We start from the raw sequence: 22,549 nt of genomic DNA, 5'->3' as shown, positions 1-22,549 counted from the left end.
TGGGTGGATGCTACATATTTTAATTGATCTGCTTTTAATTTTTTTAAACTGTGCTTTGATGTTAATAACAAACAAACAAACAAACAGCTTCATTTATATATCGCTGCATACTGAACTAGCAGTGTCTAAGCTGTTTAGAACTGTAAGCTAATTACCCCCAACAATCTGGGTACTCATTTTAGCCACCTTGGAAGGATGCAAGCCTGAGTCGAGCTTGAGCCCTTTTGCTGGTATTGAACTTGCAACCTGTGGTTTTGAGTGAATGGCTGCAGTACAGGCATTTAACCACTGCGCCACCAGGACTCCTAAATAAATAAAATCTTTTAATACTATAATTTCATTATGCTTTGAATATTCTAACATTAGAGCTTTTTCTTTGTATTAGCCTTTTAAAACCCTGTTGCAAGCTGCTTTGATTCCCAGTTTAAGGAGAAAGGAAGGGTACAAATCAGAACAAACTAACAAACCACTCCTCATATCTGCCTTCAGTGCACCTCACCTCTTCCATAAATGGAGAGAAAACTTGGTCTGACATATTGCTACTGTTGTTCATAGAATCATAGAATCACAGAGTTGGAAGAGACTTCAACAGCCATCCAGTCCAACTCCACGCCATGCAGGAATTCACAATCAAAGCACCCCTGACAGCTGGCCATCCAACCTCTGTTTAAAGGCCTCCAATGAAGAAGACTCCGCCACACTCCGAGGGTGTTCCACTGTTGAACAGCTCTTACTGTCAGGAAGTTCCTCCTAATGTTAAGGTGGAATCTCTTTTCCTGTAGCTTGCATCTATTGTTCCGGGTCTTATTCTCTGGAGCAACAGAAAACAAGCTTGCTCCAGCCTCAGTATGACATCTGGGCTATCATATCACCTCTTAACCTTCTCTTCTCCAGGCTTAACATACCCAGCTCCCTAAGTTTGTTAGAGGGCAGGGTTTCCAGACCTTTCACCATTTTGGTCACCCTCCTTTGGACATGTTCCAGATCCCTTTCACATGTAGCCCAACCTACTTAAGGGATCGCCTCCTTCCATACAATCCACCCCATACCCTCAGATCCTCTGAGAGGAATTTGTTGCAGTCCACAAAGACCAGATTGATGGTGACCTCCCAGAGGACTTTTTCCGCAATTGCTCCCACTTTATGGAATGGCCTGCTGGACAAGATCCGTCAAATTGCCAACCTTGAGAACTTCAAGAAAGCTATCAAGACGGATCTCTTCCAGCAGGCCTTCCTGGAATAGATCCCGGCCATGTAATACTCCCCCCACAGACATATACAAATTAAGACTCTGCCCACCGTTATCTTATTATTGTAGTATTGTTTTTAGATTTTTATCTGTAATTTTAATGGATGGAATTGTTTAATCCTTTTTAAGGGGGGGGGGATTGTATATATTGTATTTTTTAAGGTTGTACGCCGCTTTGATTGTGGAAACAAAAACCAGGATATAAATTAAAGTTTTATTATTATTTATTATTATAATCTCATTAAGCCAGTGTCCTCCATTTTATATCTATGCATTTCAATTTTTTTGCCCTAAGTGCAGTGCCTTACATTTCTCCATGTTGAAATTCATTTTGTTATAGCTTTGGCCCAGCTTTCTAACCTATTCAGGTCATTTTGAATTTTGATCCTGTCCTCCGGGGTATTAGCTATGCCTCCTAATTTGGTGTCATCTGCAAATTTGATAAACATGCCCCCTATTCTTTCATCTAAGTCATTGATAAAGATGTTGAATAGCACTGGGCCCAGGACAGAACCCTGTGGCACCTCACTGGACACTTCTCTCCAAAATGAATAGGAGCCACTGCTGAACACCCTTTGGGTTTGGATGGTCAACCAATTACAAATCCATGTAACAGTTGCCTTGTCTAGCCCACATTTTACATGCTTGTTTGCAAGACTGTCATGGGGGATCTTGTCAAAGGCCTTACTAAAATCAGGATATACTATATCCACAGCATTCCCTTCATCTATCAAGCTGGTAATTACACACACGCACACGCACACGCACACGCACACAAGATCAGATTAGTCTGGCATGACCTGTTTCTCTGAAACCAATGCTGACTTTTAGTGATTATGGCATTCCCTTCTAAATGTTCACTGACTCTTTGTTTAATTATCTGTTCTAGCATCTTTCCTGGTATTGATATCAGACTAACTGGATGATAATTGTTGGGATCTTCTTTTTTCTCCTTTTTGAAGATGGGGGCAACATTTGCCCTCCTCCAGTCTGATGGGACTTCTCCTGTTCTCAAGGAGTTTTCAAAGATTATTGCCAATGGCTCTGAGATTACATTTGCCAGTTCTTTTAATACCCTTGGATGTAGTTCATCTGGTCCTGGAGACTTAAATTTATTTAGATTAACCAGGTATTCCTGTACTACCTCTTTACTTATTCTGTGCTGCATTTCTTCTATTGAGTCATCTGCTCCACTTTTCTCAGGTTGTGCACCCTTTTCCTTTTCTGAGAAGACTGAGGCAAAGAAGGTGTTGAGTAGTTCTGCCTTTCTCTGTCCCCTGTTAGCATTTTGCCATCTTCTCCACACAGTGGCCCTACCATTTCCTTCTTCTTCCTTTTTGCTATGGACATACCTTAAAAAGTCCTTTTTATTATTTTAACCTATCTAGCAAGTCTGAGCTCATTCTGTACTTTAGCTTTTCGGACTTTACCCCTACACATGCTCACTATTTGTTTGAATTCCTCTTTGGTGATTCCCCCCCTTTTTCCATTTCTTATACATGCCCCGTTTCTGTTCTGCATATACTTTTACTTGTTACACCAGCAAGGCAAAATGGACACATGGGGATATTATGTTATTAATCTTCCTCATATGCTCAGGTCCTCTGGCAGACATTTACTCTAGTCAGTGAGGACTAAGTTGGCAACTGTCAGGCAGAGGACTTTTTCTTCAGCCACTCCTAGACTGATGTGCCAGAAGAGATTTGATAGCTGAATACAGCATTGAGGACTAGTCTCTTCCGGCAGACTTATCTGGTTGATTTTTAAATTGTCAATTTTAAATGATGAATTTTAAATGTGGATCTTTTAAATATTGTCATTTTAAATTGATGTGTATTTTAACTGATTTTTTTAACTTATGTTGTTTATCTCTTCATTGCTGTTGTCCCCCACCTAGATCCATGGGAAGAGGCAGGTAAGAAACAACAACAATGACAACAACAACATTTACAGGGATGAGCAATTACACTGAGGGTGGGGGGCTATTTTCCAACCCCCCTTCCCCCCAAACAATACTGGCACAACTGTGGCAAACCATTGCAAAACCAAGTGATGTGATATCCCTTCTGTTTTTATTTTTGTCACTTTTTGGCTATTTCCCCCAGAGTTTGGTGGGGTTTGAGGAGAAAAACCAATGTTCTTTGCTGTAGTTTTGAGCATTCCTGGTAATTGGGAAGAATAAATTCATCAATTTAAAAAAATTGAGGGTAGGTCTTGGGAGGCTCTTGGGGTTGCAAAACGGATTCTGGTCACTAAGGGGTGGGGGCATTACCCCCCCAATAAGATTTCTGTCTCCTCAAATGAAAGTTTCCATCAGTAATCAATTTTCAAGCATTGCTGTAACTTGAAACTTCAGTCGTGCATTTAAGAATCAGGAAAAATAACAAGGGAATGCAAGTAGTTCTAAGTATGATTTTCAATGTATCACTGTCTACAGTGCTTGAAATTTGGGGACTGAACAAAGAATTCATTTGGGAAGCAGAATTCTTATTGAGGAGCAATGTCTTCATTGCTTCATGGAAACCTCATGTGGCCCAAAATCTGTACTTCCCCCAGTTCTTCATTACAGGAACAACAACAGTCAGCAAGATTTTGAAAGGTAGTTCATAAAGAGATCATAACAACTCTCTCAAGAGGTAAAAATCCTCATCTTCCCATGGTACAGAATTTGCCACTTTCATCTGAAATTTATTTTCCTCACTCACCTGCTCTCCATTTTCACTCTCTCTACATCATCTCTGTCTCTCTCTTTAACATATCTTATTTGGTTTTGACCTATTTTGAAGACTCCTTCAAACAACCACTCTCTGACATTCTTTTCCTCTCTTTGGGGGGCTCTCTTGTTTCTCTTCATACAGCATAACTCACCCTCTGTGTAACTGTCATCTTCCTCTTCTTCAGTTTCCTCAGAACTTGATCTTGTTGGCCCTTTGTAGGGTGGTGGCAACTTCATAGGTGGTGGAGCCCCACCTTTCTTCTAAAAAGAAATATCCAAAAGTTTTATATAGTTTTTAAAGAATTTTAAAAAGTTTCTTTAAAACATATAAATACACAATACATTTTTGAACCTGTTCAGAAGAGCACAATACACAGAATATTGATTTCATATTAGTTTACTGGAGAAAAGTACTTATTTGTAAATACACACGTCAAAACAATAATGATTGCATGGGGTTTACATGACAACATACAATCACCCTTCCTAACTTACAAACCTTGGATCCGCGCCCTCGATTACCCACAGAGGGGCGACCTCCACTGTTTCTAATGGTGCACATGCATGGGGGTGCACCCCATTCAAGCCTATGAGGCTTGAATATACGCGAGCCTCCATTTGCGCAGGTGGGGGGTCTGGAATGGATCCCCCATGAAAATGGAGAGCCAACTGTATACTGAAAGATACAATTTCTGCCAAGATATATTAAAAATAAATATATCTTTTTGATGCATTATACAAAATAACACTCATTGTATACGAGCTTAATCGACATTATAGACTATAGTATTTTATTTAGATTGTAGCTCTGGTTAACATAGCATACACATTATAAAACATTCAACAAATGCCCATTACCGCACAGATGCAAAGACACTTTCGATAATGATACACATAGGGGTTCATCTTTGGTGAAAGAAAAACCATTCAGGGGTTCTGCAGGAGATACATCCACACATCTGTTTCTCAGGCTTCCAGCAACTGAATTCATTCTCGAGCTGCACAGTTTTACTAAATTATGCTCAACTGCATCTCATGCAACCACAGTGCTAATAGCAAAATGCACTTTAGCAAACAAATGGTCATGAGATCAACACAAATGACCGGAAAATCCTTTCTATACAAGACAGAATTATTACCCAGGGGCCAAATGCCATTTTTAGAAATATATTTCTTCAGTGCCCTACATTAACACCAGTAACTTGATATATGCTGTCCTAATCTTATTTGATCAATCTACATTCATTTTAGATACAAATTATCCTAATCAGTTTCATGAAGTGGGAGCTAAATGTAAAAGTTGAAGAAGGCTGTGAAAAGATAGCAGCACCTTATCTGACCCTGTTTTTCAGAATTAAGATATTCACAGGTGTGTATAAAACAGATCAAACAGTTGTTAGCAAATGCATTTCTTAAAAAAATCCAAACAAAGTAGAAGTATCTATTTAATAAAAAGCTTCCTAACGAAAACATTACACCAAGGTAGCACTCTATCTAAATGATAATTTTTTACATCACAACAGTAATGAAGAGAAACTGAAGTCTAAAACATATAGCAGAAATAATGCCATAACTCAGTGCTAGGGAATTCTGGGAACTGCAGTTTTGTGAGATATTTAGCCTTCTCTATCAGAGAGGTCTAGTACTACAATATACTACAATTCCCAGGATTCCCTAGCACTGAGCCAGAGCAGTTAAAGCAGTCTCAAACTGGATTATTTCTGCAGTGTGTTTTGGACCTAAGAAGGTGAAACAGATGCTAATATCCTGTATCCTTCTGGCATAGCATAAACATATGTCAATATATTTTTACCAACAAGGGATCCCACTTTTGCAGATTCTGAGAAACTAGAACTGGTTGTGCAACATTTTTATGCTACTGAAGTATCCCAACAGAATCTGAGCCTGGGTACTCTGATATATGGCCTAAATCCAATCTTGCATTAATATATGTGAAAAGATTGTCTTTCTTTCTCTTACTTAGCCCTGTGCTCTCTGCAAAAGCCTGCTCTAGAGGGGTTTCTGTTTTCTCTAAATTTTGAAGGCAGATTAAAGCTGCAGCAAGAAAGAAGAATTGCCCCACTTTTAGTTCTGTTGACAGAGCTCTTCTGCTGATGGGAACATACCACCCCTCCAGTTTTCCTACTATGATCTGTAAGGCCATTATGGTTGAAGAAGAAGGGATATACAATAAAATTATTCTTGTTTTAGGTCTGAAGTTGTAATGCATTATTCTGCCTATTCCAAGAGTCCAGAACCCATTATGTTTCTGACCCTCACTCCAACACAGTTTTCATACGCAGATGATCTTTCTGATCTTCTCTTTAAAAGGAGGGCAAATAAAGTTTTGTTTTGTTTGAGTGAAGTCTTACAAAGGTTCGGAGAGTATGAACAAAAATTAACTCTTTACTTGAATTATTCCCTTCTCCAACTGGAGAGACTGGGTACAGCTCAATTCGGGTCAAACACCAAAGCAATAAAGATGCACTTAACCAACTCAAAAGTGCATGGATTATATGATTAGATTCTCCTCCTGAAATTTTCAGTGCTTTTGGATAATTCTTTGAAAAAGGATTTAAGGCAGAACATTTACTCAGTGACTATGTTCTTCTGCATCAGCTTTTGCTATTCCTGTGGCCATTTATTTACAAAATTTAGCTCAAATTGAAATGCTTGCTTAAAAAGAATGTCCCTACAGCTGGAAGAAATATGGACTGCAACATGTTTTAAAGGTATTCTTAGGCTATTAGATCAAGTCTAAATGAAAGGAGCTCAGTGAAAGAGCACATGCTCTCCAGAAGAATGGTTCCGGTTTGAGTCCTCAACAAGTCCAGTTAAAAGATCAGATCAATGAGGCAGGTGATGTGAAATACCTCTTTCTGAGAACTGCTGGTGGTGAATGTAAAAAATACTAGTCCAGTGAGACTACGACTCAATGGTCAGGAATTCTGGGAGCTGCAATCCAACAATATCTGGAAAACTGCACAATGACTTCTCCTAAGTTTGATAAATAACTTGAGTTTGTATCAAGAGCCTGGTATAATTTACTTGTTTGGGTTTAAACCTACAGAATGTCTCAGCCAACAGGGCTTTAGTCCATAAACTTAACTTTTCAGACATCAGTGTGACTAGTCTAAGAAAACATCCTAAGGGTGACGTCAGGACTTCCTGTTGTGACGTCAAGACAAACGGAGGCGAGGAGCTTTGCTCTGTCTCCAAAGGTCCGTCGCGGATTCGTTTGAGGCCTCAGCATACATCAGCTGGGAGCCAGAAGAGTCTCCAAGTTGGGGGAAACTCGGAGCGAGGGTCTGCAGGGGACTCGAGAGACTTTCTCCTTCTGTCTGTATCGGGGAGCTGCTGCAGGGGGAAGAGAGGGTCTCTGCGACAGTCGGAAGACAGCCGGCGCGACGTGAGCCATCCTTTTTGGATTACAGTCTTGACAGCAACTTTTTAAATTTGGGAAAACCGTGTTTTTGGCCCAAACAGGGTTTTGCAAGCATAGAAGAGACTTGGAATGAAGATGAACTAGTAAGTACTTAAGAGAAATGTAGAGAACTGGTTATCCCTGGAAGCGTAGAAGATTGAAATTCAATTCAGCCTGATACCCTGTTGGGATTAAATAGTAGTGATTTCATCCTTTCACTGTTTTCCCTTGTTTTTGGATGGGAAGCTACGGAACTCTACAAAAGATAATTGTAAATTGGGACTTTGAGCTCTTGAATCTATATACTAAATACTTGAATCTATATACTATATACTTTGAGCTCTTGAATCTATATACTAAAAGACAGTATATACCTCCAGCTGATTGGTGTTAAAAAGAAGCTGGTAGAAAATAGGCTTTAGAAGAGGATTTACACCTGGGAAGTGGAGGAAAAGCTGTATTGCCTAAGAACCTTCTTCTTTGAAATACTGGTTCTCTAGCAGAGGAAAGTATAGAAGCGAATTAAACTTGACAAGGAATTATAATTAGAGGTTTGGACCTTATCTTGATGAACTGAGCAAATTTTGATTGTTGGACACTCTATTGTTTGATACTTTTGAGAGTTATCGATGGAAACCAGACAAACGAAAAGTAAAAAGGACAATATGAGCTGGATGCACTCAAACAATAGGAGAGAGTCCTCAGACTGGTCTAGTAAGCAACAGGATTTGAATGTTTTAATTTTACAAGAATTACGGGAATTCAAAAAAAACTTTAAAGCGGAGATAAGGGAGGAACAGAAGAACTTAAGAGAAGAAATTAGATTGGACATGCAGTCAGAGATACATGGGCTTGCAAAAAAAAATTGACTCTTTGAATAAAGAATTTCGGGAAATCAAGGAAGAAGTCCACACTACGACAAAAAAGGCTGAGGAGTTGGAGAACAAAATTGAGGAAATAACAAAACGCCAGGGTAGAGAAGAAAGAGCCCTTTGGGCTCAAGAGAAGAAACTAAGAGATAAGGCAATAAAAATAAGGGGCCTCCCAGAAACAGAAGAAGAAAACCTGGAGGAAATAATTATACCAGCATTAGCTAATTTTCTCGATATACCTATAGATCTGTTAAATGTCCAAATTGATAAATTATTCCAGATTTATTCAAAAACGGCACAAGAAAAAGGCTTATCAAGGGATATTGCTGTCTGTTTCAACAATTCAAGGATCAGAGAAAAGATCATACAAAAATTTTTTAATGAAGGCTTAACTATTGAGAATGTGGAATTAGAGATCTACAGTGATTTACCATTGGTCATCTTAAAACAAAGACAACAATACAGGTTCCTAACATCTTTATTACAAAGAAGAAACATCAACTACAGATGGGGAAATGTGGAAGGGGTCGTGTTTATGTACAAAGAAAGAAGGTTTAAAATTGACTCTATTGAAAAAGCTAAGGACTTCTATAGAAAGGTGATTCAGAATGAAGAAAGGGGAGAGGAAGGAAACAGAGCTACAACCTCTACTGTAGTTAGAGAATTTGTTGCTGCTAATAAGAGAAAGGACTCGTTGGGAACAGGGGAGAACTTATCAAAAGAAATCCTGAGAGAAGGAACAAGTGTAAATGAGAAGGATACATCGTTGGAAGCTCTTTTATTAGAATAGACGAATGTAGCAAAGGTGAAGTATATTGTATCGCTTTAGTATCTATCTTTGGGGGTTTATTAACTTTTGTTAAAAATGCTATCCCTAGCGTCTTGGAATGTAGGGGGACTAAATAGGGAAAAAAAGAGGAAGCAAATCTTTCATTTATTGGAAAAAAGGAGGTATGACATTGTTTGTTTACAGGAAACTAACATAAGGACTAGAGATGTGAAATATTTGAGAAATCCTAAGTTGGGTAATTATTTTGTAACATCGGTTGACAAGAAAAAAAGGGGATGCATAACTTTTGTTAACAAAAAATGGAATGCTAAAGAAATTAAGTCAGATACAGATGGTAGATTCATAATTGTAGAAATTAACACAGGCATGGAAGTACTAGTAGTTGTTAATATATATGGTCCTTTAGACCAAAAGGAAATATTTTTTCAAAGACTCAATGAAGAATTAATGTTACATGATAAAGGAAAAATAATTATTGCAGGGAACTTTAATGGGGTGTTAAAGGTAAAAAGAGATAGAAAATCGGAAAAGAAGCTTAAAAATTCCCAGGGAAAACTCCCAAAAAGCTGCTTTGATTTAATGCTGGAACATGAATTGGAAGATTTATGGTCATATAAATACAATGAGAAACCAGGGTTTACATTTTACTCTGAGGTTCACAAATCCTGGTCCAGGATAGACCTATTCATGATATCGAGATCTTTGTTGGTAAAAATGAAAAAAATGGAAGTTGATCCCAAAACTTTCTCTGACCACTGTTTGATTGACCTGACGTTGGATATTAATAAGAAGAAGAACTGGAATTGGAGACTACAAGAAGAGATGTTAAAAGATGATAATTTTGTTCAATCTTTAAGAGAGGAAATTATTTTTTACTTTAAAACGAATGAGACACCGGGAAGTAAGACCAAAATAATATGGGATGCGAGCAAAGCGGTGGTTAGAGGTTTATTGATTAAAAAACAAAGAGAGCTGAGGAAGGCAGAAAGGGTTAAAGAAGAAAGCCTTATGGAGGAATTGGGAAAGAAGGAAAAATTATTAAAATATCACCCGACAGACACTAAGTTACTAAATGAGATAAAATTATTGAGAAAACAGTTACATAGTAAGTTCAATGTGGAAATTGAGAGAGATCTCAGGCGTAATAAACTGAATTTTTTTGAAAATGGAAACAAAGTGGGTAGATGGCTGGCTAAGAAATTAGAGGGTCACAAAGAAAAGAAAAGGATAGTGAAGTTAAATGTGGACGGGAGAACATATACTAAACAAGAAGATTTGTTAAAATTGTTTCGAGGATACTATGAATCATTATATGATCAGGAAGGAGAAAGAGGAAATATAAAAGAAAAGTTTAATAGATATCTGGACCCTAAGATAGTGGAAAAATTATCCCAAGAACACAAAATGAGCTTGGAAGCAAGAATCTCCAAGCAAGAGGTTTTAAAAGCTATTTCACTGCTTAAAGAAGGGAAAACCCCAGGTGTGGATGGTTTTTCGGCATTGTATTATAAAACATTTAAAACAGAACTGCTTGACCCTCTTGTTAAATTATATAACTCTGTAGAATTAGAGGGCATACCACAGTCATGGGAACAGGCTTGTATTACACTCATTCCTAAAGAAGATAAGGACGGTACATGTATGGCAAACTATAGACCCATTAGTCTTTTAAACGTTGATTATAAAATCTACACAATGATTTGGGCTCTGAGATTAAAAGAAATATTAAACGCAATCATAGGTAATGAACAGAACGGGTTTTTACCTGGTAGGCAAATAAGAAATAATATTAGAACTATTATAAACAGCCTGGAATTCTATCAAGTGAATAATGAGAAACAGGTAGCGTTGATTGCATTGGATATGGAGAAAGCATTCGATAAATTAAGATGGGATTTTTTATTTGAAGTACTGTATTGGAAAAAAGAGAAATGGGTCAAAAATTTATTTCTGCGATGCGCCACATTTATAATAAACAAAAGGCTTTTTTGATTATAAACCAGGATAGAACATTAGAATTTGATATAAAAAAGAGGAGTCAGGCAAGGTTGCCCTATATCGCCACTTCTTTTTATTTTGACAATTGATGTACTGATTAGAAAAATTAATGAAAATAAAAATGTGAAAGGGATAAGGATTAGAGGACAGCAGGTAAAGACTAAAGTGTTTGCTGATGACGTTGCGATAATCCTAGAAAACCCCTTCCAGGGGATTGAACCATTAAAACACGAATTGAATATGTTTGGAGAATTGGCGGGGTTAAAAGTGAGCAAAGAAAAAACAGTGATGATTACTAAAAATCTATCCATTGAGGAAGAAAAACAACTAGAAGTGAAATCAGGTTTTAAGGTGGAAAAACAAATGAGGTACTTGGGAATAAAAATCTCTAAAGACAATTTAAAATTGTATGAGAACAATTATGGTAGTAAATGGAAAGAAATTAAAGAAAGTATGTGTAGGTGGAACAGATTAAACCTTTCCCTACTGGGAAGAATTGCGGTTATAAAAATGACCATACTACCGAAATTTTTATTCTTATTTTTGAAATTACCTATTGTAATAAGAGCTGACCAATTTAAAGAATGGGATAAGGAGTTGAATAAATTTCTGTGGAAAGGCGCAAGACCTAGAATTAAAAGTGCTATATTGAAAGACTCAAAAGAAAAAGGGGGTTTTGCACTACCTGATTTGCAAGTATATTTTTGGGCATGTAGTTTAATGTGGCTGCAGAACTGGGTGAAACTAGATAATGAAGAAATATTAGGCATGGAAAGCACACAACTCAGGTTTGGATGGCATGCGTATCTAAGTTATAATCAGTTAGAAAAAAACAAGGACTTTAATGATCATCCCATCAGAAAATCCTTATTGCAGTCTTGGATGAAATTGAAAAAAATGTTCTATTTTAAAATTCCTATTTGGACATCAACTCAGGAAGCCTTTTTTGGTAGGTGGTTACTAGGAAATAAGAATAATTGGCTTACTTATCAAGATTGCATAAAAGAAAACCAACAAGGAATTATGGTAATAAAACCCAGGGAGGAGCTAAAGAAAGAGGGACATGACCTAAATTGGTTTAATTATTATCAGATTAGAAACAAGTTCTTAGAGGATAGTAGGACGACGGGAATAGAAGAGAAACGTAATGAATTGGATGAATTGTTTTGGCAGCCCGACAAGAAAAAAGTATCTAAATTTTATAAGTTAATATTAAATCGTAAATTAGAGCAGGAAGTAATCAAAGAGTATATGCCCAAATGGGCTCAAGATCTAGGGAAGACAATTAATTTAAATGAATGGCAAAATGCTTGGAAGAAAACACAAGATTTTACAATAGCCCAAGAACCGAAAGAAAACTTACTGAAAATAATGAACAGATGGTATTACACACCCTGGAGAATCAAGAAAATGTACAAACTAGAGCATGGTAAATGTTGGAGATGTAACTTTGAAAAAGGCAATTTAGTACATATATGGTGGAAATGCAAATTGATACAGGTTTTTTGGAAAGAAGTCCATAGGTCAATACAAAATATACTGGAAATTAAATTCCCTATGGACCCAAAACTGTATCTTTTGAATATGACTTCGATACTTAAAACTGACAATGAGAAACATTATTGGAGGGTAGTGTTATACATGGTAACTGCGGCCAGAGTAGAGATTGCAAAATTGTGGAAATCAAATACAACCCCTACTTGGGATAATTGGATGTTAAAAGTAAATGATTATAGGATACTTGACACAATTTCCTGTAATGTAAAAAATTTTAGTAAGAAAAGAATGAAAGAGGACTGGAAGAAAGTCCTATGTTTCTGGGGAAAAGAATGGAATCTGAAATTGGATCTTTTTGATATTTAAAAGAAGGGATTACTATATTTTTACTTTTGTTAATTTAGGCATCAAGGTACAGGTGGTAAATTGCCGTAGAAGAATCCACTTCCTGATCTCCCTTTTTGTTATTGGTTATACCTCAAGAGCTAATAGAACGAAAAGAGTTCCACAATCAAGCTGGATTTCAAAATTTAACTCAGGAATAAGGGAAGCGAACTTGACTAAAACACTAACTTGGGAAAAAAACCAGTTAAGATAATGAAATGTACATGTTTTGAGCTTGCATGATAATGTAACTAGGATTTAAGTTGGGGGATACTTTAATTTAATTTAAGAGAGAAATAGAGCGGTGGTATTATAGCTTAAGTATGTGGTCTAACATACATAATTTTATTAGTAAGCTTTATGGTATTTCTTTGTCTCGGCTGTACATTTGAAGGACGGAGCAAGGTTGTATTAGTATTTGCTAAAAAAGGGAGTTCATCTTCATCCCAGGATAGAAGGAAGTCGCATCGGAAGAAGGGCCGTGGAGGACAAGAAGACAGATGTATTGGTAGAATATATGTTTATTTTTCTGTGTAGTAAACTGTAATACATGCATGGTCTTTTATAATGAATAATGATTATAAGAAAGCGATTTATTTTTAATTGTAAATTCAATAAAAATTACTATCAGAAAAAATAAGAAAACATCCTAAGTACACTTTTGTTTAGATCTGTTTACCTGAAAGCAAATGTGATGGGTACGTTAGAATGAGATGAAGCTTCATTTAATGAGATTCAGACTTTTTTTTGTATGAGTTTCCATGACATAAACCAATTACAAGCTTGCTCAGTTAATTTTTAAATGGCAATCTCCGTTTCTAGTAATTTAAAAATAATATGGCTTCAGATGTGGTTCTGCCTTACAAGCATGTGATTATTTCCATGTATTCAGTGACATCTTTCAAACTACGAGTTTACCAATACTTCAGTTCAGTAGCATTTTAATGTTGATAAACTAATTACAAAGACAGTATAGCCAAAGTCAGTCTTCACTGGATCAGTTTATACTCCAATAATTAAGAAATAAAGATTAGGATTCCATGCAAAATCTGTGCAAAATCCAATGAGCATATCCACACTACCTTCCAGCTACATTTTGATTCATGAACATAACAAGGCAATATCTTTTGTTTCCACTGCTCTGTTGATGGTATCTTTTCAATAAAACTTTTGAAGTTTCTCTTTTCTAAGGAGAAGTTCCAGCCTGGACTCACATGACAACATCCATTTAAAGCCTCCCTCCCTCCAATAAAAAAAAACATTCCTAGGCAACATAGAAATGAGCTTCTCTTCAAACATTCAACTATGAAATGACAATTTGTTAGTTGCCTTAAGCATACCAATGGAAAGCCAGGATATAAAATAAATGGGTTCTGCTGCATTTGCAAAACCTAAACATCTTTCAGCACTGTGCAAGAGTACTGGGAATTTTATTTTATATTCTTGATTTTGTTTTACAGTGCAGTATTTGGAACACTGGGATTTTGTCTGTGGGCTCTCTAATCATATACCAGCTCCAGAACTCATGTATTCCATTAGCCTTTGATCACATTCTTACATACGCATTTGTATTATTAGTGCCCTACATGATGAACAGGAATGCTTACTGCTAATAAAAAAGAAACCATTAGCAGAACAACTACATTTTGCTCATGTTATGAACAGCCAGGAATACTGCATAATTCAACAGTACAACTTCTACCCAGAGGCTTGTGCAATATAATTTTAAATTTTATTTCTGGAAAAAGAAATCTGCTCGAGTTGTATCTTTACTATGAAATTGGTTTCCAAATGGGAAGCTGGGGAATACCTCAGTGCTGTAAGGAACTTACTTTATAGATATGGATTTGATGCTTCCATGATATAGACAGGAACTGATCAATGATGTGAAATTTCTTCAGTAGTCAAGGAAGAAACTAACTTATACAATCAGTCTCAATGGCAAATCTCCAAGATCCAGATCATGCCTATACATTCAGTGTTCACTGATACCACCAAGTGTTGAAAAAAACATGTGCAAATTAAAGTTATGATCAACTGTCAATCTCATATTTGAAACTCCTTCCTCTTACAGATCAAAACTGTGTGAAAAATTAATGAATTCTTTCTGGTCACAGGTGATGTGATTTTCAGCTATCGACAACAATTAGATGAACTGAACACCATTGTGAATAGCCGATGCCATCAAAGGCCAGATTGGTTCATCAGCTGCATGAAAATACTTGTGCTTTTCAGTGTCAGAGGTAGCAATCATGAGGTCCTCCAGATACTATTAGACTACAGCTCCCATCATTCCTTACGATTGACTAGGCTGGTTAGGACTTAGAATCCAACAATAACTGAAGGTCTATGTGCTTGCTACACCTGCTCTATGTGATGGGCTGGATAGGAGTGGAGAAATATCAACCTATCTGGACATACGTTGTCATCATGTGTTTGTGCATGTGCATCCATGTGTATGCTTGTAAAACATTCTGCTGCTCTGAAAAGCCCCAACCAGGTCTTCCAAAACACTTCTGCTTACATATGCCTTTTAGATCAAACATGACAGCCCTAGGATCATGCAACGAAGTTGAATAATGTGAGACTCTGGACCAGAGTTTCTCAACCAGGGTTCTCTGGAACTGTATAGTTCCACAAAATGTAGCTAATGGTTCCATGAGAGATCATGATGGAGTGACACTTTTTTTTGGTAACAGACATAATTTTTTTTTTATATGCAGGGATTTCTTGAGACCTGAACATTATTTCAAAAATATTTCCTCCAGGATAAAAAGGTTGAAAAAATGCTTCTCTGAACACATAAAAAAAGTACTTAAATCCACCTTCTGACTCTCTGGCAGAGAGTCTCTGACAGAGAAAGCACAAAACTATGAGGAGCGACTTAGGGAGCTGGGGATGTTTAGCCTGGAAAAGAGAAGGCTAAGAGGTGACATGATAAGCCCTGTTTAAATATTTGAAGGAATGTCATATTGAGGAGGGAGCAAGCTTGTTTTCTGCTGCTCCAAAGACTAGGACCCAGAGCAATTGATGCAAGCTACAGCAAAAGAGATTCCACCTCAACATTAGGAGGAACTTCCTAATTGTAAGGGCTGTTTGACAGTGGAACAAACTCCCTCAGAGTGTAGTGGAGTCTCCTTCCTTAGAGGTCTTTAAACAGAGGCTGGGTGGCCATCTGTCAGGGATGCTTTGATTGAGAGTTCCTGCATGGCAAGGGGTTGGAATGGATGGCCCTTGTGGTCTCTTCCAATTCTATTATTCTATGATTTCATGACTCTATCTCAAAAACTAAAAATCCCAGAATTCCATAGCACAGCCATGTGGTGTCAAACTGTATTAGTTCTGCAGTGTAAATGCAGTCGAATACAGAGTTAGACAAAGGGAGATAGGAAAAAGGGGGAAATCACTACTGACAGAGTAATTAGGTATGGTAATAACCTGGATTGAAACCAAATGCCCTGTAGGCACTCTGCTGTTCTGGCCCTCCAATTCATCTCCAGCTTAGAAACCTCTCAGGGAAAAAGTCCATAGCTGGTGTACATGCATGGTGTGTCTTAAAATGTTATGTTTTCTTTTATGTCTTGACAACCTACATGAAAAGACGTACATGCTGAGAACAGCCAGCTATTTTTGAGTGTTACTGCAGCATGAAAGAGATATCGTTCACATCTTACATATGGATTAGGTGCTCAGTTCTTGAATTATAAAATGCAAAGGACTAGAATCCCAAAGATGAAAAGGGTGATATACTGTGTGTGAATGCCTTAAAAATGATAATATAGAGAGAATGAAAATGAGCTTACTACTTCATTATTGGAGTTGCTATATTTACAGTCCAAATCTGAGTCATATTATGCAAATCAGATGAACTAATTAATAACTGAGACTGTCTCTTTCAGCATACCTAATTTGTCTAATTTCCAAGAAGCACCTCTGCTCCTGCAAAATTCTAGAAGAGGCAGTAAGGGGAAACATAATTAAAGGCCTTTATCTGGCCATTATTTCTATCAGAAGCACTGCTTGTCTAGTGCAGCAACCCTGAAACACAGACTGCATGAGCCAACTTCTACCCATCACCTTGCTTTTCCATAGATGTTAAATCTTTCTTCTTAATTAAGGAGTTCTACTTATAGGATTAGTGAACTCTTTTTTGGAATTGTTATTATGTGTATACAGTATATACTGTTATTAACCAATGTTAACACCATGAAAAATAGAAAAAAAACCGAACTCACTGACGAGGTTTATTTGTCATCCTTACCCCTGCACTAACCTTCTATTTCCCACCCTAGTTCACCATCTGTGATTGCATATTGATCTCTCCCAAAAGTCAAAAGAAAATAAGCATGACCTACTGCTGATCTGGTCCTTGAAACAAAATAGTGGCCAATCGTATAAAAAGTGAGTCCACCTAAAAGCAATGTCTGCCCAACAATAGCAAAACTTGTCAAAATAAAGTACCTTATCTAAATCTGTGTTTCTCCCATTCCTGTTCTTTGGTGTAATGGGTCATTTGGCCCATTATCACTCCTTGTCTCACTCTACTCTCTTGAACCACCTTTCCTTGTCACTAAACATTACTCCTTTCATAGCATCTCATGAGTAGTCCTACTTCAATTCACTATGTCTCCACTTTTCATTTTTAGTTTCCTCCATTATTCCTGAGTTCTTCTACTATTTTCAGCTCCCATCTCCTCTTCATCTCACCAGTCTCAATCTGGTATAGCTCCTCTGAATGGCAACATTTCATGTCTGTCTGTCTGTCTATCTATCTATCTATCTATCTATCTGAATGTCTAAATAAAATAACTGTAAATAAAATGAAGTATTTGGTCTACTGGGATCTAAAAATCTAAGCCTGACTTCTTTTTATTTCCTCACACTGGCATTCCTATGGAGAAAGAGCATTACATTAGAGACAACCTATAGAATTAAGTTCCAACAGTAGGAATTGCACAGCTTAAAGCAAATCTGTGTCTGAAAAAAATCTCCCACCATATATTAGAAATGGGAGCAGGCAGACAAAAGAAGATGAATAGAAGGTGAATCAGATTAAAGGTGTGTTTGTAATTACTGCAAAAGATCTTGAAGAGCTGGATAATCCTGGCAGAAGGGAGAAGGTTAGGGCAATGCAGAGCTAAAAGGGCAGCCTTTAAGAACAGGTCTGAAAGCAAAAATTGAAGAGGCTTTGTGGATAACAAGACTCCAAAGAGATGAGTGTTTCACCTACATAGAAAGCGAACACTTCAAAGTAAGAGTCTAGGAAAATCTTTAGTAAGGACCAACACTTGAGAATTTTCTTCTAAAAAGTAATTGATCACAGGGAAAACCACAAGGTTTTCCCAAATCAAGTTACTCTTACAGTTGCAGTTTTCAACCCCTTGCACAAGGGGTTGCATAAAGTCTAATCCAGCACAATACACTAATTAGGGATTTTTGAAATGGGATTTAGGCCTAGGTGAAATGAATGAAATTTAGGAAATCCTGGACACAGCCAGTACTTTATCGGACATATTTTTCCCCATTATGGGCACGGGAAATCTTCCAACCAAGGCAAAGGATGCACCTCAGCACTGAATGGGAATGGCTTGGTGTTGGGCAACAGAATGGGGCCATTTTGAGGATACTTTGGGGTGCGGTAAAATGTGCTTTTTCTCAGACTTGGAGTGCCCCAAGCGTTCCCTTCCCATGCCCATAACCGGGGGGGGGGGGGGGGGGGGGGGGGCTGCCAAAAAACCCCCCCCTCTAGGTTTAAAAAAAAACCCCCCCCGCCACCCACGCGCGGGGGGGGGGGGGGGGGGGGAGGGATGTGTCCAATAAAGTCCCCAGTTATAGTGTACAATAAACTACCTCATCTTCACATACTATAGAGGCTCCTTCCTACTTCATTTTGATCTCTAAGACTCACTAAGATACATCTACACTGTAAAAATCATGCATTTTGACACCATTTTAACTGCCATGGCTCCATCCTGCAGAATTTGTAGTTTTGTGAGGCATAGGCATGCTTTGGCGAAGAAGGTGAAAGACCTTGTAAAACTACAAATACCAGGGTTCCATAGGATGGAGCTATAGCATTTTAAGTAGTGTCAAACTGCATTATTTCTATAGTAAGGATGCACCCCAACATTTCTCACAAGGATACCATCTGAGCCTCACATTTGGAGGTCTACAGGAAAAAAATAGAGGCTTTATTTAATACTTCTACAACGATTATAAAACTCCCTCCCACTGGGGAAATCACAACATTTTTCATAAACATTGAAAACAAACATTCTCATTGAAGCAGGCAGAATTGGTAAAGCCAAACCTATTTTCAATTTAGGTGATTTCATTCTGTTTTGCTGAGTTTAATTTCCTGCTCTTTTGTGTTCTCTATTCCTAAACCAAAAGGGGCAGGTTATAAATCTGTAATTTAAAATACCTAACATTGTTGTAGTTTAATATACAGTTGACCCTCCACATTTATGGCTTTTGACTTTTGTGGATTTGTAATATATGCTTTCTAGGAATCACTAGGTCCTCTAGTGTGACTCTGTGGTCATCTTCTGCCAAAGATTGCTCTGGAGGACTTTGAAATTGATAGAGAATACTTTTCTAGGCATCTCTAGGTCCTCCAGCACAATTCTACAGACAACCTCTGGCAGATGTTGACCACAGAGTCATGCTTGAGCACCTAGAGAGTTGTGCTCTCAGGTAAAAAAAAACCACTGGCTTTTTATCTGAGGTTTTTCTGCTTTCACAGGGGTTCTGCATCCCTAACTCCAGCAAATATGGAGGTCCTGCTGTACAAATTGCTGACATATGAGTCAGATGTCCCTATTTTGACTACAAAGGTTTTCAGAGTTAAGAAAAAATTAAAACCAAATCTACATACTTATTTACATCCATGTAAAAGTAAAAACCTAACTGGTGGCCTAAAATCCAACCTAGGCACTCTGAATTTAGTTCAGAAATTTAGTTAAATGAAAGTAAGCCCTTTTGAATTCACAATGGGACTTACTGTTAATACACACAGCACTGAGCTAAAAATTGCTTAATTAAAATCTCCCATCCATTCTCAATAAAAACAGCTATTTGCGACTCACATATGATCATTAATTTTTTCTTTTTTTCTAATTAAGCAGCCACTGAGTTATCACTTTTACTGCTATTCCACTTTCATACTTGTCACATCTTAAAGAGCAGTAAAGATCAAGTGCAACTGTAAATGGTTTTTTATTTGACTTACTATAAAATGCTAGCAAATCTACTAAAAAGCCCAGCACATATTATTCCTGTTCTTGAAAAGGGATTTCTTTTTGCGTTTTAAAGTGACAAATCTGCATTATACACTGCTATATAAACTCATTTTGGACATTGGGAGATTACATTTACAGTACCTTTCCAGCTTCTCCAGATGTGTCTTGTTCTTTGAAATCTTTATTTTTCTTGGGATTTCCTATGGAAACTATCTGTGGAATACAAAGGTATTTTAATTTTTTATACTGTATCTAATATACAATTGCTTATGTGTAAGTGGGACCTGATATAGAACACTGCAAAAATGTTCTCCTCAACCAGTTTGAGTATCTTCTTCTGTAAATCAGCATTCTATGGTCACTGAGCATGCGCATAGAGTTTTCTGGGGTTCCTCTCTCTCAACATTTTGAGGTTTTCATGCTTTCGAGAATATTGGTTTTCCTGCAAGTCTCTTGACACTCTTTGCCTATATCACACATTTTGGTAACTTAAGCCTTGTCACTTGGAGAACAAGTTTGCTATTTAGTCAATAATTTCTAGGCCTAATCTACCTGGGACTTGAAATGCAGTTTAGTTCTGATTCTAACATCCTTGTGACACATGATGTCCATTCCTTCTTGCAGTAGACTCAGACCTCTCTGCTGCAAGGTATTTTTGTTTCTGTCACTCAGACTGTACCACTTGAGGGAACCTCATTTACTGTAATGCTGTCCAAAAATGTGAAAACATTTCAAGCTCAAAGGTCATCAAAAGTGATAAAAATATATGAAAAAAGTAAACCTCTCTATTGAATTCATTAGGTATAAATTGTGGGAGTCTTCATGGTCAGTAGCTACTGATGGTATCGGCACTGACTTTCTCCCAAAATATTTTTATTTGTTATTTCAAACATAATACATAACACCATATGAAAAGATACATATTCCACAGAAAAATCAAACAAATAAACAAGAATATACAAGAATATACAAAAATCACCAACAAACTGCTAAAAGCTTTCCAAATTACAAGATGGCAGGTTCATCATATTTTAAATGAACCTCTCTTTAAAAAGAAGCATATAAACAAAATGTATAATTTAGTTGTAGCATTTTTTTCCTTTTCAATTATTTTAGAAAAACTTATCTACCACATACTCTTATCATCCATGAATAGCTTGGAACTGACAGTGACAAAGACTATTTACAAACCCCATTTGAATTCCATTATGAAAGACTGAAAAAAATATAATTGGAAAGTAATGGGAGTGCCATAGAGAGCAACAGTGCAAAGAAAATCATGAAAGTGTTGCTTCTGTTTTACTAAAGGCCCTTCCATGAAGGAAGGACAGCTCAGGGTCCATATCATTGAGCTTGAGGTTCGTTATTGTTGTGTGCCTTCAAGTAATTTCCAATTTATGGTGACCCCAAGGCAAACCTACCATGAGGTTTTCTTGGCAAGACTGTTCACAGGTGGTTTACCATTGCCTTCTACTGAGGCTGAGAGCCTGTGACTTGCCCAAAGTCACTCAGTGAGTTTCATAGCTGAGCAGGGAATTGAACCCTGGTCTCCAAAGTCATAGTCAAAAACTCAAATCACTATGTCATGCTGGCTACATATAAATTATTCTTAGTATTGTTGTTAACAATTACCGTAAGTAAACCTATAGTATTTCCATAGTCCCTGATCACCAACCATGCTGGCTGAATTTGAAGTGAGATATAATCCAAAACATCTGGAAGGCACCAGGCTGCTACTCCTGGCCTCAAACCCTGTCCAAATTTAGACATATTTATTTGTGTTGTTCTTTAACTGTCAGAAGAAAACAAGCCTGAGTTAATTTTAATTCTGATGTTGTAGTTCTTGAAATTGTTCTTGAATGTTGACACCTGTCTTGATCCCTGTGGTTCTATGACAAGATGAGACATGAATCAACTAAGTGAAATGCAGCATGTTATTTTTTTCCATTAGCAACCAACACTTTCAGGAAACAAATTCATTTCTTTTAAATACCATGTTCTCAAATAAACAGCAAGCTATATTTGTAGCTGGATTAGGGAGTTAAAAAAAAGATGACTCACCCTTGGAAGGGTAGACAGACTCTGAACAACAAAAACAATGGGGTTGCCTGCATTTTTGATAGCTTCCACAGCTTCTTCGTGAGTGGCATTTTGTAGGTCTGTTCCAGACACCTGCAGAGCAATGAAACTGTTTAGATATTCTAACACTTCTCATAGCATGAGATTCTGGCAGAAGTTCTCACCCAGTAAAACTTACCACTTGAAAAAAGTTATCTTAAAAATTCACTATTAAGAAGTTTAACTATGACAATGTATTGTATTTACTAGCATGGACATCTAATATGTGAAACAACATTTGCATACCTACTTAGAAATAAT

The 22,549-nt window shown here is 37.2% G+C and overlaps 1 protein-coding gene across 1 annotated transcript in view; it reads right to left on the bottom strand.

Moving 5' to 3' along the window:
* The window catches only part of PATJ (PATJ crumbs cell polarity complex component), a 212,377-nt gene that overhangs the window by 109,493 nt on the left and 80,335 nt on the right, over nucleotides 1-22,549 (bottom strand). The window contains 3 exon segments of the mRNA XM_042463137.1: nucleotides 4,117-4,225; nucleotides 20,312-20,383; nucleotides 22,232-22,342. Of these exon segments, the coding sequence (XP_042319071.1) occupies nucleotides 4,117-4,225; nucleotides 20,312-20,383; nucleotides 22,232-22,342 (292 nt within the window).

Source organism: Sceloporus undulatus, chromosome 4 (assembly GCF_019175285.1).
Source record: "Sceloporus undulatus isolate JIND9_A2432 ecotype Alabama chromosome 4, SceUnd_v1.1, whole genome shotgun sequence".
NCBI lineage: Eukaryota > Metazoa > Chordata > Lepidosauria > Squamata > Phrynosomatidae > Sceloporus > Sceloporus undulatus.
The sequence above is the reverse complement of the archived record's forward strand: the minus strand, read 5'-3'. Positions and strand labels throughout refer to the sequence as shown.